Source organism: Triplophysa rosa, linkage group LG24 (genome assembly GCF_024868665.1).
Source record: "Triplophysa rosa linkage group LG24, Trosa_1v2, whole genome shotgun sequence".
Lineage (NCBI taxonomy): Eukaryota > Metazoa > Chordata > Actinopteri > Cypriniformes > Nemacheilidae > Triplophysa > Triplophysa rosa.
In genome coordinates, this window is record NC_079913.1 from 89,793 (window position 1) to 102,070 (window position 12,278).

The following is a 12,278-nucleotide window of genomic DNA, read 5'->3' on the forward strand; positions in this document are numbered from 1 at the left end:
CACACAAATCAACATCTTGAGATGATTTTAAACTGCACTAAAGGAAATGCACTCATCCTTTAAAACAAATAAACAAACCAACACTTGTCATACAGAGGAACATTTTATCAGTATCTTCAAAACAAACAGCAGGCAAATAAACAAAGCCTTTAAAACATGAATTCAGTTTTTTATTGGTGTGAAGATGGAGAACTATCAAATGCAGCTAGAGATTAATAGACACAAACTTGCACATCTCTCATCATCTGATCTTCAGCCGACAATTCCAAGTTACATCAACAAACAAAGAGCTGGAATCATCATGTAGAAACTGTGAATCACACATCAGTCTTAGGATAAAATCACCGTTATAGCCTCCATCTCTGGCACGCTTGCAGTTAGGTTACCGCCTGCTGAGGGCCTGGGCTTCCTCTCGCCCGTGTGAATTCGGATGTGGTTTTTCAGTTTGGCAGCGCTGGCGAAGGCTTTGGGACAGTACCCGCAGCGGTGCGGCCGCTCCTGTGAATGACTGCGTCTGTGTCTCGACAGCTCAGAGGAGCTGCGGAACTTTCTGGGACAGACGGAGCAGCAGTAGGGCCGCTCGCCCGTGTGCACGCGCTCGTGAAGCGCCAGCTCGCTGGAGGTGAGGAAGCGCCTGTCGCAGTGGGAGCAGGAGAAAGGCCTCTCGCCGGTGTGGATCAGATGGTGGCGGTTCAAGGCGAAGGGCTTGGCGAACATCTTGTCGCAATAGGTGCACGGGTAGGGTCGAGCACCGCTGTGAGACAGCAGGTGATCCTGCAGAGCTCTTTTGAACTTGAAGCCCTTGTGACACTGTGGGCAGGAGTACGGCCTCTCCTCTGTGTGGGTCTTGTTGTGCTTGATGAGCTCGCCGTGCGATAGAAAGCGCTTCCCGCACTGCGAGCAAAGGTACGGCCGCTCGCCCGTGTGCATGCGCTCGTGTCGGTGTAAGATGGAAAGCTGCGTGAACCTCTTCGGGCAGTGTGGACAGCGGAAGGGCCTCGCGTCTGTATGGGTGACCATGTGTTTCTGAAGGCCTGAGCGAAGGCCGAAGCGTTTACCGCAGACGGAGCACTGATGTGGCCGCTCGCCGGTGTGACTGAGCATGTGTCGCTTGACGTCCGTGCGGCGCGTGTACGTCTTGTCGCACTGCGGGCACTTGAACTGCTGGCGCCTGCGGTGGCACTGGCGGTGCGCGGACCTCTGCCGTATGGTGTCGAATCCCTCGCCGCACTGCTCGCACAGGTAACGCTGCGCGGCGCTGTGGTTCTTGCGGTGCTCGACGAGAGCGGCAGCCGTCGGGCTGGCTTCGCCACAGATGGAGCAGTAATGCGGCAGCTCGCCGGAGTGACTCTTCTTGTGGTGGGCCGTCAGCGCGCGCAGGTTGGCGAAGGTGCTCCGGCACAGCTGGCAGGTGAAGGTGGCCTCGCCGTGAGTCTTGCGGCAGTGTTTGGTCAGATCCCACGAGTGCTGGAACCACTTGCCACACTGGCCGCAGCTGAACGGACGTTCCCCCGTGTGGGTCAGCTGGTGTCGCCGCACGTCGGACCTGCGGGTGAACATTCGGCCGCAGGTTTTGCACGCGTGTCGAGCGCAAGAGTTGTCGGAGGCCGCCGGCTCGGTTGTGGTAGGTGAGTGTGTTTGATGTGACGCTGTGATCTCTGCAACAGGTCTGCTCGACAACTCATCCGCCGCATCTGTGAAGAACAATCATTCAGAATGAATGAACTTCAATGTTATTTTTATTTTCAAGCATCTGCAGCGTGTTACCTGGAGTTTCTGCAGGTGATGCGTCTGCACTCCTGAAAAAAACAAATAAAGCAAACACGATATTAAAATCTTACATCCAACAAACTACACACACACACCAGCAGTGGAAAACCAGCGTCACCTCTCTTCTGTGCTGTTCTGTTTGACAGGTCCTGCTCGACGCTGCCGAGTTTTACTAGTGTTTTTGTCAGCGGTGTCAGCACTGTTCCTTGGTCGTCTTCGTCTCCTCCGTGTCGCGGGTGTTCGGCCGTCATCACTCAAAGGTGGTGTTTCGACCGCCTGTAGTCCAGACGAGTCTCCACCAGCCTCAGGAGAGATGTTAGTGCTGTCGTCCTCATCTCGTGAGCTCAGCTGACCGGATCCGCCCGTCTGGAGATTCTGCTCATTCTGTGGGTTTGTGACGGCCAGCTCGTTATGGGATGTAGTCGCTGTGGCAACGCTCGCAATCTCACAGGTGACGTCACGTCGAGTGGTTTTGGCCTCTAAGGTGGTTTGATGCGCACAGCTGGCGGCTTCGTCAGCTAACAGGATCTGCTCCTCCTTCTCCTGCACACACGCGCTCGTCACAGCCTCCTCCTCCACCAGCACCTCCTGAGTGCTGAGCTCCACTTCTGTGTAGTCGGTGACGATGATGGTGTCCAGGTGACCCAGAGCGGCGGGATTCAGGAGGGCCACGCTGGTTGATTGGACGTGATAGACAAGCGGCTCTGCGGCAACAAGCACTCGCACCGACGGAGGAATGGACAGCGTGGAGAAGATACAGTCACCGGAGGAAAGAGGAACAGACCCTGAGAAACAAAAGACAATTTATTGATCTCATCCACACTTCATTACATTTTATGAGTTAGTCTGTGGGTTCACGCACCCGGTTTGGAGCTTTTCTGCCAACAAGGAGTTTCTGAACCTCCGAACAGTTGGTACTGCTGCAGAAGAGCATGCAGGTCATCTGGATTCGTCTGCATGCTGTCCTCCAAACCAGCGGGGGCAGTAGCGAGCCACGAAACTGTCTGTGTGTTAGACGGAGAGAGTGAACAGCAGACGACACACACACACACACACACACACACACACACACACACACACAGAATCTAACTGGTGTAATAGATCCCAGCAGACGCCTCAGAATATTGTACTTTATTCAAGTCAGGAACAGGAAATAGTTTCTCCAAGCGAGAGAGCAGATCCCACATTAGTTCTTTAAGAGCAGTGTCGTATTGAGCACCATACTGCACGGGAAACACTTCCTGTAAGACACGTGCACAGACAGATAACATAGTACACATATCACCAGAACACCTGAGATGAATGACTTTAAACACGATCTATCACCTGAAAGAAATACGCTCTCTCAACCGGGTCTTTGAGCAGCGCCAGAACCAACGCCTTGAAATTTGCAACCAAAGGTCTCACGTCAGCATCGACGCCCTGAGAAAACACATGAGCATCTCGCTAAATATCCATAATTAATATCACACTGAACGAGAACGAAACATGTGACCCGAGTAGACATCGCACCTCTGAAACCGCCGCTGCTGGAATCTGCATTCGGTCCAGATGGGTCTGTATGGTTCTGACATCAGCTGGGCTGCGACACAGCTCCAAAACCATCTGACAGGAAAACAACAAAAATGACAACAATCACATCACTGCAAGGTCACATGTTAGATGTGTGTGATGATGATGATGATGATGAAGACTGACCCTCGCTCTCAGACCCAGCCTCAGCTGAGCTCTCTGTCTGTAACTGAGAAGCTGCGGCAGCGTCTTTGTCACCATGGAGACAAACTCCTCCAGCCTCCCATAATGCATCACACTCTTCCGCTGCAGCACCTGCCACATGAAGGCAGACATCAGGTGCAGTGGTGGAACCAGCAGCCGCAGAGAAGAGAGAGTCAGACTGACGCCTGAGGAGAAGAAAACAACAACAAAAATACAGTCAAACCTAAAGACGTGTAGGCTGTGCAAAGTGCATTGTGGGATACAGTCTCTCACACAGTATACAGTGCACACTCCATCCTCCGCCTGCTGAAAGAATACAAAATGCTTCAGAAGCTGCAGCAGATAGGTGTAAATACACGTATAAATGACTTGAAATGTCATCTGGATTTGTTTTAGATATCAGACATGAGCTTATGAGCCTGTCAGTCGGTCATTGACAGAACACACACAGGTCTCTCTTTCAGAGGCAGCCAGAAACAATTCGCACACTGCGCACTTCAGAATAATCATATATTAATGACATTCTGCCCTGACGGTGCGCAACAATGATCCACTTCAAAATCGCTACAGACAAACACACACATTGCACTTTTGTTTTGCGACATATTGCTGTTTGTATGACAAGTTCACCTGCTTGCGTCGCTGATCTTACGGCACTGAAGTCCCTGCTTGAATAAAATTGTGTTATAAATACCTGTGTTTGAGTTTTCTTCATCCATTGATAATGGAGTTGAAGCTCTCGCTCACAAACTGGATATTGATGTGTGGTGACGTCAATTCCGGTCGAAATTTTCAAGAGTAAAAGTGCCGCGAATTGCTGAGACGTTTACCTAAGCAAAAGCGATGTAGATATATTTTTAGGTTTACATGTATATATCATGTAATATATTTGGTGTAAACATAGTTTTTCTTGTGTGTGGACAATAATAGACATACACAATGTTGTTGTTGTTGTTATTATTATGCTATTGTAGTTTTTAAGCTTATTAAATAATGATAAATATTAATAAGATGACCCAACCCCTGATTTACAATGACTTATTACTGATCTTTTGAATCGTTGATGATTTCTGAATCCGACACAGGCGGGACCTTTATTGCGTAAACGTAGGTGCACTGGTTTCCGGTTGACTGCAGCATGGCGCCAGGAGGAAGCATAAACAGACCAAAGACTGTAAAAGAGCCTTAATTCAATTCACGTTCAGCATTCTCAAATCTGCCGATGTTTTTTATGTCATGTTTCTTTTTATTGTTTGTGTGTCTTTTTTACTGCTGATTTTTACAAGCATGTGTTGAGTTCTGAACGCTCTCTTAAGAAACATTTGTTTCGTTTAATTTATAATATTCTATTGTTCTTCATTCTGTTACTCTCTGAAATGGCAGCAAAGAGATGCTTTATGCTGTTAAGAAATATTACAGACAGTATTTGTAAATATAATTATCATTATTGTTTACCCACAGTTTATATGAAATGTAGTGTTATTTTATTTTTAAGTTAATTTTTACAAAAGATGTACTTGTCTTTCTATAGAAAAACATCACAGATGATATATAATTAGTGTTCTTAATTAAATATGTTTAAATCAAGTACTTTTTTATATATAGGAGTTGAAGAAAAAGCTCTTCAAAAGACGTAGGGTTTTAAGTCGACAGAAAAGAGAAAAAAACCGCATCACATGGGCTGTGATTGACAGTGACATCGTTACAAAACACCATTCGAAAAAGAGATGGTTTGTTCACACACGCACTTAAATGTTTGCTAAGTAAAGAAAAATTCAGAGAAATGGCAGACTGTGGCACAGATGAACGTTGATATGAAATATTGTCTCTTCTTGACAGCTCCAGCTCTAGAGCCAACAACACCCTTTCCGGAAAGAAAAGGAGGAAACTGTTGAAGCAGTTGGGATATATGGAGAGAGATCGAGCTGGCATGGAAGGTGTGTGTGATTGATACAGCAGAACGATCGTAATCAAACATTCAACTGATTCTAATCATCATGTGTGCTTCTCTTCACAGTGGAGAAAGAGTCACAGAAAAAAACTGCTCCTGCTCCTGTTGCAAAGAAAACAGCAAAAACACAATCCAAGAAAGCCAAAGAAACAGCCTCGTCTGTGGATGAAGAAGTGATGGATGTTGAATAGACTTGCCTGTTTTAAGGGATTGGTTTTTGTATGGACATCCCGGTTTATATTGTTGGTGTGGCAGCTGCAGCTTACATCATGTAGTTAGAAATGAAACAATGTTTTAAAAATGATCAAGAAAACATTCTTTATTGTATGTACACTGTATCTGTTGACTCAAGGTTTACAGTACATCTTTTCACACTAATGCTCTTCGTTGGTTCTTAACTTGTTTGAAAAATCAGCTTTGCCTGTTTTGCTCAAGGCCAGCCATAAACTATGATCTGAAAGACCAGCATGAGTGTTAAATGTGCATGCTACAGCTCCTCTGAAATAAAATAAAAGTTTTACACCGTGTTTAACACGTTCTTGTCTTTGACCAGCAGATGGCAGTAACACAACTTAACGACGTATTATACAATATTGGACTAATAATACTCATTTAAATTAACGCTTTTGATTTGGTCACAAATGGCGTGTGGAAACATTCACTCCAGTAAAGTACTTTGAGTAATGCTGTGATTCATTGTATAGATGCGCGTATATTAAAGCTCTTTAATCAAGTTCGTGCGGCGCTACGCAGACAGATCAGCGTATGATATCAGAGTATCGCGAGAGTGATTCGCAAATCATCACTGGCCTGACACGTCTGATTTAATAGTGCAACCAATGGCGATCATGAACTAACTAAAAATAATCACAAAGCTAAGGGATGTTTTCTCTCTCCATTTAAAGACAAATAAATACGTTCTTATCGCAATTTTTTTAAATGTAATTATTTCAACAGAGGTGCTGACAAGACAAAACATGACATTTGCATTAATTATGCAATAAAATAAATTAAGAAAATTCGCAATACTAGGGTTTTCCTTTCTCTGAATTTAAGCCATGGAGAAATGGGTTTCGGGTGTATTACACATAATTCACCACAGGTCACAAACACGTGGTTTAATTATGCAATTACCGAAGAAAATAAATCGAATAACAATGTCAATAAATACGTGTTTTCACAACGTGACAGAAACGTTTTTTCAACGTTGCTTTTACGTTGTTAAGTCACCCTGGGACGTTTTTATTTTCACATCTTATGTGACGCTTTTTTGCACGTTTTCCCAACACGTTTACCATCCAAAAAAGTGGAAATAACTAAAAGAAAACGTGTTAATCAGCCAAACCTATAAGGGTCTCCATCCTTTTGGTTGTGCATTAATGTATCCCACCTTGCAGTTCATTATTCATATTTGAAATGTAGTAAATACAGAAGGCTATAACGCATATTTAATAAAACATTTTCTTTAAAATGATAACAACATTAAAACATCACTGGACAAGAAACAAAGGTATGCAAAGTCTTACGAATTTTATTGACAATTACAACAACAATGCATGTACTGTATTTACTGCAAGGCAATATGAAAATAGTCTCTATATTTTTAGAATAGAAATGATATAATAAGGCAAATGTTATGAACAAACCATAAAACATTTAATAACACAAAAAACACAGGCTATATCTTGAGTTGAAAAAATAAAATAAAAACATTAGGAACATATATTGAAAACAAAACGCCTATAGAGCCGGGAACACTTTTAACAGTTTTCAATAAAATTAGGATGGAATTTGATCATAACCGCTGATCTCTTCTTTTGTGGTCAGCCTCAGGCGTTGTTTACATTAGACAGATAAAATCGTTCAATGTGTAGGTTTTTAATATTTATAAGCCAGTCGTCTTCACGATTGTATTAAACGCGTTTAATATTTAGGACTTTAGGACTATTAATATTTAGGACTAATATTTAGGACATTTAGATTGATGACGGCTGCACTGGAGACTGTACACAGAAACGAAAGAAATGTTGACAAAAATAAAAAAGCTATTGTTGTGTTATTATATTGATGTTTTTGAATAACAAATAATTGGAAGAACGAATGCAACAACAAACACTATATTAAGCTATGGCATTTTTAGTAGGTCTAATATATACTTACACCCACAACAATAATTACAGTATATGCCGAGTTTCTTTATCGAGTATGTGCAGAGGTTGAGTAAAAGCAGACTGCAGAAAATAACGTAGAGATCATACATAACCTTTCGAGTCGCCATGCGATCATCATGTTATACTGTTTCACATGCTTTGTAAAGTAAACTTCAGACACCGGCTGCGGAGAAAACGCATTCCTGCGCGGCTCGGAGGCTGCAGGTAAATGCCTTGCAGTTGTTACGCGATCAGGTTATTTAGGACGCTTTGTATTTTTGTGTTGATTATTTTTATTAATTAACTAGTTTTTAACTTTTAAACTGCATTAAGAGACGCCGTTTCTGTTTTGGTGCTCCAGACATAACTGCATTATGTAAAGGTTTTGTACATCTGGAATGATTTAGGAATAATCAATTATTTTCTTGACTCTTGTTTTCATTACCATGCATGAAGTATAAAACAAAAAACGCATAACCTTGGAAAAAAGAAAAATCTGAACATCTTGGTTGCTTTACTGTTGGGTTATATTACTGACAAAACGGGAAGATAATACTCATGAGTACTCATAGATTGATAAATTCCTGCTGCTGACCAACTTTATGGAGATGCAGATTTCATTTTCCAACAGGACTTGGCACCCGCACACAGTGCCAAAGCTACCAGTACCTGGTTTAAGGACCATGGTATCCCTGTTCTTAATTGGCCAGCAAACTCGCCTAACCTTGACCCCATAGAAAATCTATGGGGTATTGTGAAGAGGAAGATGCGATATGCCAGACCCAACAATGCAGAAGAGCTGAAGGCCACTATCAGAGCAGCCTGGGCTCTCATAACACCCGAGCAGTGCCACAGACTGATCCACTCCATGCCACGCCGCATTGCTGCAGTAATTCAGGCAAAAGGAGCCCCAACTTAGTATTGAGTGCTGTACATGCTCATACTTTTCATCTTCATACTTTTCAGTTGGCCAAGATTTCTAAAAATCCTTTCTTTGTGTTGGTCTTAAGTAATATTCTAATTTTCTGAGATACTGAATTTGGGATTTTCATTAGCTGTCAGTTATAATCATCAAATTAAAAGAAATAAACATTTGAAATATATCAGTCTGTGTGTAATGAATGAATATAATATACAAGTTTCACTTTTGAATGGAATTAGTGAAATCAACTTTTTGATGATATTCTAATTATATGACCAGCACCTGTATATAATATATAAAATATGAATTTATTTTTTAAATATTAATCAATTTAATATTTTATCATTTTTATTTCACTTTATTTTCAGTTTGCCTGAAATAAAAAAAATGTTTTGATTAATTTATTCTATTTCAGACTATATCGATGGGGTAATAAGTGAAGCGCAATTAGCGTATTTAGTATGTTTGTGTGCACGTTTGGGTCTGTGTGCTACTGCCTGTTTCAGACTTCCACCTATTCAATTCAGTCCCTGTGAGTCAGTGTCAATGTTTTATAGCCTAAACTATTCTCCCCGTTTTTTAAGACCACTTAGAATAACTGAATAAGCAACCATGGGCCACAATAGCCGTTGAGACGAGGAGGTACAAACAAAGGATATATGGATATATGTAGGGCTGTGACGGTGGCCGTGACAACCGCACCACTGCGGTGGTAAAGTGCCATGACGGTGGCGAACTGCCACCGGCGGTAGTGCATGTCACTCTGACAAATATAGGTGTAATAAATATGAGAGTTGCGATAACGATTGCTAGTTGTAGCCTTTCAGTTGTGGATGGTTTTATTTAAAAGATTTTAAATTAACAGAAATGATTGGCATACGTTTCCATTGTTGCGTTCGAGCGCGGGCCTGCACGGCAAAACCCAGGTTATTCTGCGGGTTCTGCAATGGATCTTGTTGTGAAATGAACAGATGCGTAAAATCAAAACTGGCTATGACCCGCTTGCTTAGTGTCGGAGCGTGCGCAGGTTTTGCCGCTGTGGCGGAGAGACATCTCTTCATTTGCGCTCCTGTGCACATCTTCTGAACGCGCATTTAGTGCAGCTGTACACATTTTAATCTGGACAATGTCAACAAGTAAGTTTCACATCAACGAGTCGGAAAAAGTAAAGTTTTTATGGAAATCTGAATAGGAAAGCCAATGTAGGTTTAAACAGTTTGTTTCAAATGGAATTGTTAAGGACTGTAAGGGTTAATACGCCACTGACTGAAGTCACTGCAACAAGAGCTTTTTAGTATTTAGCTTTCTTATATCATTTAAGTTTTCATTATTTACTGATGTTTATTTAAATGTTTTATATGCTGTAGTGTGCCGTTTCACTGATGGATTTGCGCGTTAAACATTGACGGATGTTTCATCCTCATTTATTTCAGATATCATATTTCAATTTCATGTATTTAACCATTTCAAGTATTTAAATAAGGTCTATATTTCTCTTCCACTCGTCATGTGGTTGCTACACGCAAATATAATAATATAAATATTATTTATATAAATAATATACTGTATATTTCTCAACCACCGCACCACCGCGGTCGATTTGTCTATTACCACCGCGGTGGTAAAAAACTGCCACCGTCACAGCCCTAGATATATGCACTGAAAATATCTTGCAATAACTCTGCTACTAGATTTAGTTATGCTGTGATCATCTGTGTCTCTATTTTCATTTAGTTTGTCTATATTGGCTGGTTGGTTCTTGTCACATGACCTGCGGTGCGCTTGCGGCTTTCTGAAAAGTTGAGATTTTTTCATCTCGATGCGGCGCCGATTCGCCTGAAAAAAAGAGCGCGTCACCGCGTCGCCCCCTATTTCCGCGCGCCTGCCGCGCGTCTACATTTAAAATAACGAATATGCGCGCGGAAAAGACGCGAAATGTGAATCGGGCCTAACGTGGCTTAGACAAATTTCTGTCATTAGGGCCCGAGCACGAAGGAGCAAGCCGCAGGCTTGCACCGCAGTGCAGAGCCCTATTGTTTCTGTGTTCTTCTCCCTCTCCGATCACTAATTTGAAGGCCTAAACATGCTCAAAAACTCACAATAACTTGCATCAGACCTGGCGAAAATTTACGTCTGATAGGGGTTTCAAAATTAGGCGTGGCAAAATGGCTCGCTAGGCTACCTAGAACTGCCCAGACCGCTACGCAAAACGCACATGCACCAAATTTGGTGGGACCCCGAATCATTAAGAAAAGTCTCTTGGCGCATATCTCTAAACCCAACAGGAAGTCCGTTATTTTTTATTTCCTGTGCAAATTGGTAAATTTTTTAAACTTGCAGGCGTCGTACTTTAACGAACTCCTCCTAGAGTTTTAATCCGATCAACATCATTTTCATGTCATTCTCATTTTAAGGCCTTTGCGAAGCTAAATTGCGGAGATCCTGACTTTTCGTTGGGGAACGTGACCCTGGCGGCCTGCCAAAGTTTGGCGTTTCCGCCATGAACAGGAAGTTGTTGTAACTCAGGCCTACAATGTCCAACAGGCCCCAGACTTCACACATTTGATAAAAGTCCTGGCCTGAAGACATCTACATGGTAATATTCAGATACTGGTATAGCGCCACCTGCAGGAAACAGGAAGTGGCATGTTTCAAACTGTGATTAACTCATAGAGATTCAAACAGGTCAGCAATATATTTGGCCAGTATGATCTTCAGACCTTTGTGATGATACATTGCAAGTTGCTGACTTTTCGTTGAGAGGCGTGTTCCTGGCGGCCTGACAAAGTTTGATGTTTCACCATGAAACAGGAAGCTATAGTAACTCAGGCACAAAATGTCTGACCGGCCTCACACTTCACATGTTTGATAATAGTCTTGGCCTGTACACATATCCATGTCAGTGTTCACTTATAGCAATAGCGCCACCAGCTGGCAAAAGGGAATGTGGCACATTTAAATAAATAACAAATCCTACTATAATTCGCCTGCATTCATTTTATCGCCTGCCATTCACTGTTTTCCTTATGCAATCGGGTTGCGGTGGCACTTTCCGCGAGGGCCCGATCATCGCTGCTCGCAGCTTTAATTTTAGTTGTAATTAATACTTCAAAAGCCACCGTGCATTGTGTTAAAAAGTGGCGTAGCCTACTCTTTACGCCCTGTCTGAAACCAATATTAAGAAATGAGGCTGTAAGGTAATAAATTTGATAACTCCTGGCTTCAGTGTTGTTACATCGAGCTGAATAGCCTGTCGAGCAAACGAGAACAAAACAGCACAAATGTTTCTAAAAGCTCTGATAAAAAGGGACAGAAATATAAACGAGATGATACGCGTTCTTGTGGCTATTGCGTCAGTAGGCTAATTGGCGTTGCCGTTTATCCGCGGACCAAGAGCTCGATCTTTTGACAGCAGCAAGTGTTTAGTACAAGGAAGGTTTGACAGAAATTTGGTTTTCCTTGATCGCTGTTTAGGTACGTTAAACGTTTTTGACGTTAAGCGTTTTAGAACGTCCCTGACCTATCGTCTTAATAACGTCTTTTTCACGTGTAAGAACACGTTGTAACACATTTGTGTTTTTCTTACCTTTATTCAACTTCGTATTTTTCAGTATCCTCCAAATAATCCACTTTTTATTAATGTCATTGCTGATTTCGAAAGTTATGTGTCGTAGATTATTATTAAAATTGAATAAAGCGTAATCTTTCTTCAGGTTTTATGCCGGTTTGCGAACCAACTTTAGAGGTGCATACCGCCACCTAATGTGAC

At 42.4% G+C, this 12,278-nt stretch overlaps 2 protein-coding genes across 2 annotated transcripts; one reads left to right on the forward strand and one right to left on the reverse strand.

The window, feature by feature from the left end:
• Positions 1–67: 67 nt before the first annotated feature.
• Positions 68–4,292, reverse strand: si:zfos-932h1.3 (zinc finger protein 135). Its single transcript, XM_057324037.1, has 9 exons — positions 4,181–4,292; positions 3,469–3,671; positions 3,283–3,375; positions 3,097–3,192; positions 2,901–3,011; positions 2,633–2,774; positions 1,889–2,555; positions 1,768–1,799; positions 68–1,694 (listed from the first exon to the last, which is right to left on the reverse strand). The coding sequence occupies exons 1-9, from the start codon at positions 4,203–4,205 to the stop codon at positions 331–333; spliced, it is 2,733 nt and encodes a 910-aa protein (XP_057180020.1). The 5' UTR covers positions 4,206–4,292; the 3' UTR covers positions 68–330.
• A 294-nt stretch (positions 4,293–4,586) lies between these two features.
• On the forward strand, positions 4,587–5,987 carry lg24h11orf98 (linkage group 24 C11orf98 homolog). The gene is made up of 4 exons (XM_057324058.1): positions 4,587–4,660; positions 5,092–5,216; positions 5,326–5,423; positions 5,504–5,987. Exons 1-4 carry the CDS (start codon positions 4,625–4,627, stop codon positions 5,626–5,628), a joined length of 384 nt encoding a protein of 127 aa, XP_057180041.1. The 5' UTR covers positions 4,587–4,624; the 3' UTR covers positions 5,629–5,987.
• The last annotated feature ends 6,291 nt before the right edge of the window (positions 5,988–12,278 follow it).

Excerpts from the sequence above, each read along its gene's own strand:
- si:zfos-932h1.3 (XM_057324037.1), bottom strand. The coding sequence starts at position 4,205 with ATGGATGAAGAAAACTCAAACACAG. Across the intron at positions 2,556-2,632 it reads GCAGAAAAGCTCCAAACCGG|GGTCTGTTCCTCTTTCCTCC; the intron begins GTGCGTGAACCC and ends TTTGTTTCTCAG. Across the intron at positions 1,695-1,767 it reads ATCACCTGCAGAAACTCCAG|ATGCGGCGGATGAGTTGTCG; the intron begins GTAACACGCTGC and ends TGTTCTTCACAG.
- lg24h11orf98 (XM_057324058.1), top strand. The coding sequence starts at position 4,625 with ATGGCGCCAGGAGGAAGCATAAACAGACCAAAGACT. Across the intron at positions 5,217-5,325 it reads CACCATTCGAAAAAGAGATG|CTCCAGCTCTAGAGCCAACA; the intron begins GTTTGTTCACAC and ends TCTTCTTGACAG. Across the intron at positions 5,424-5,503 it reads AGATCGAGCTGGCATGGAAG|TGGAGAAAGAGTCACAGAAA; the intron begins GTGTGTGTGATT and ends TTCTCTTCACAG.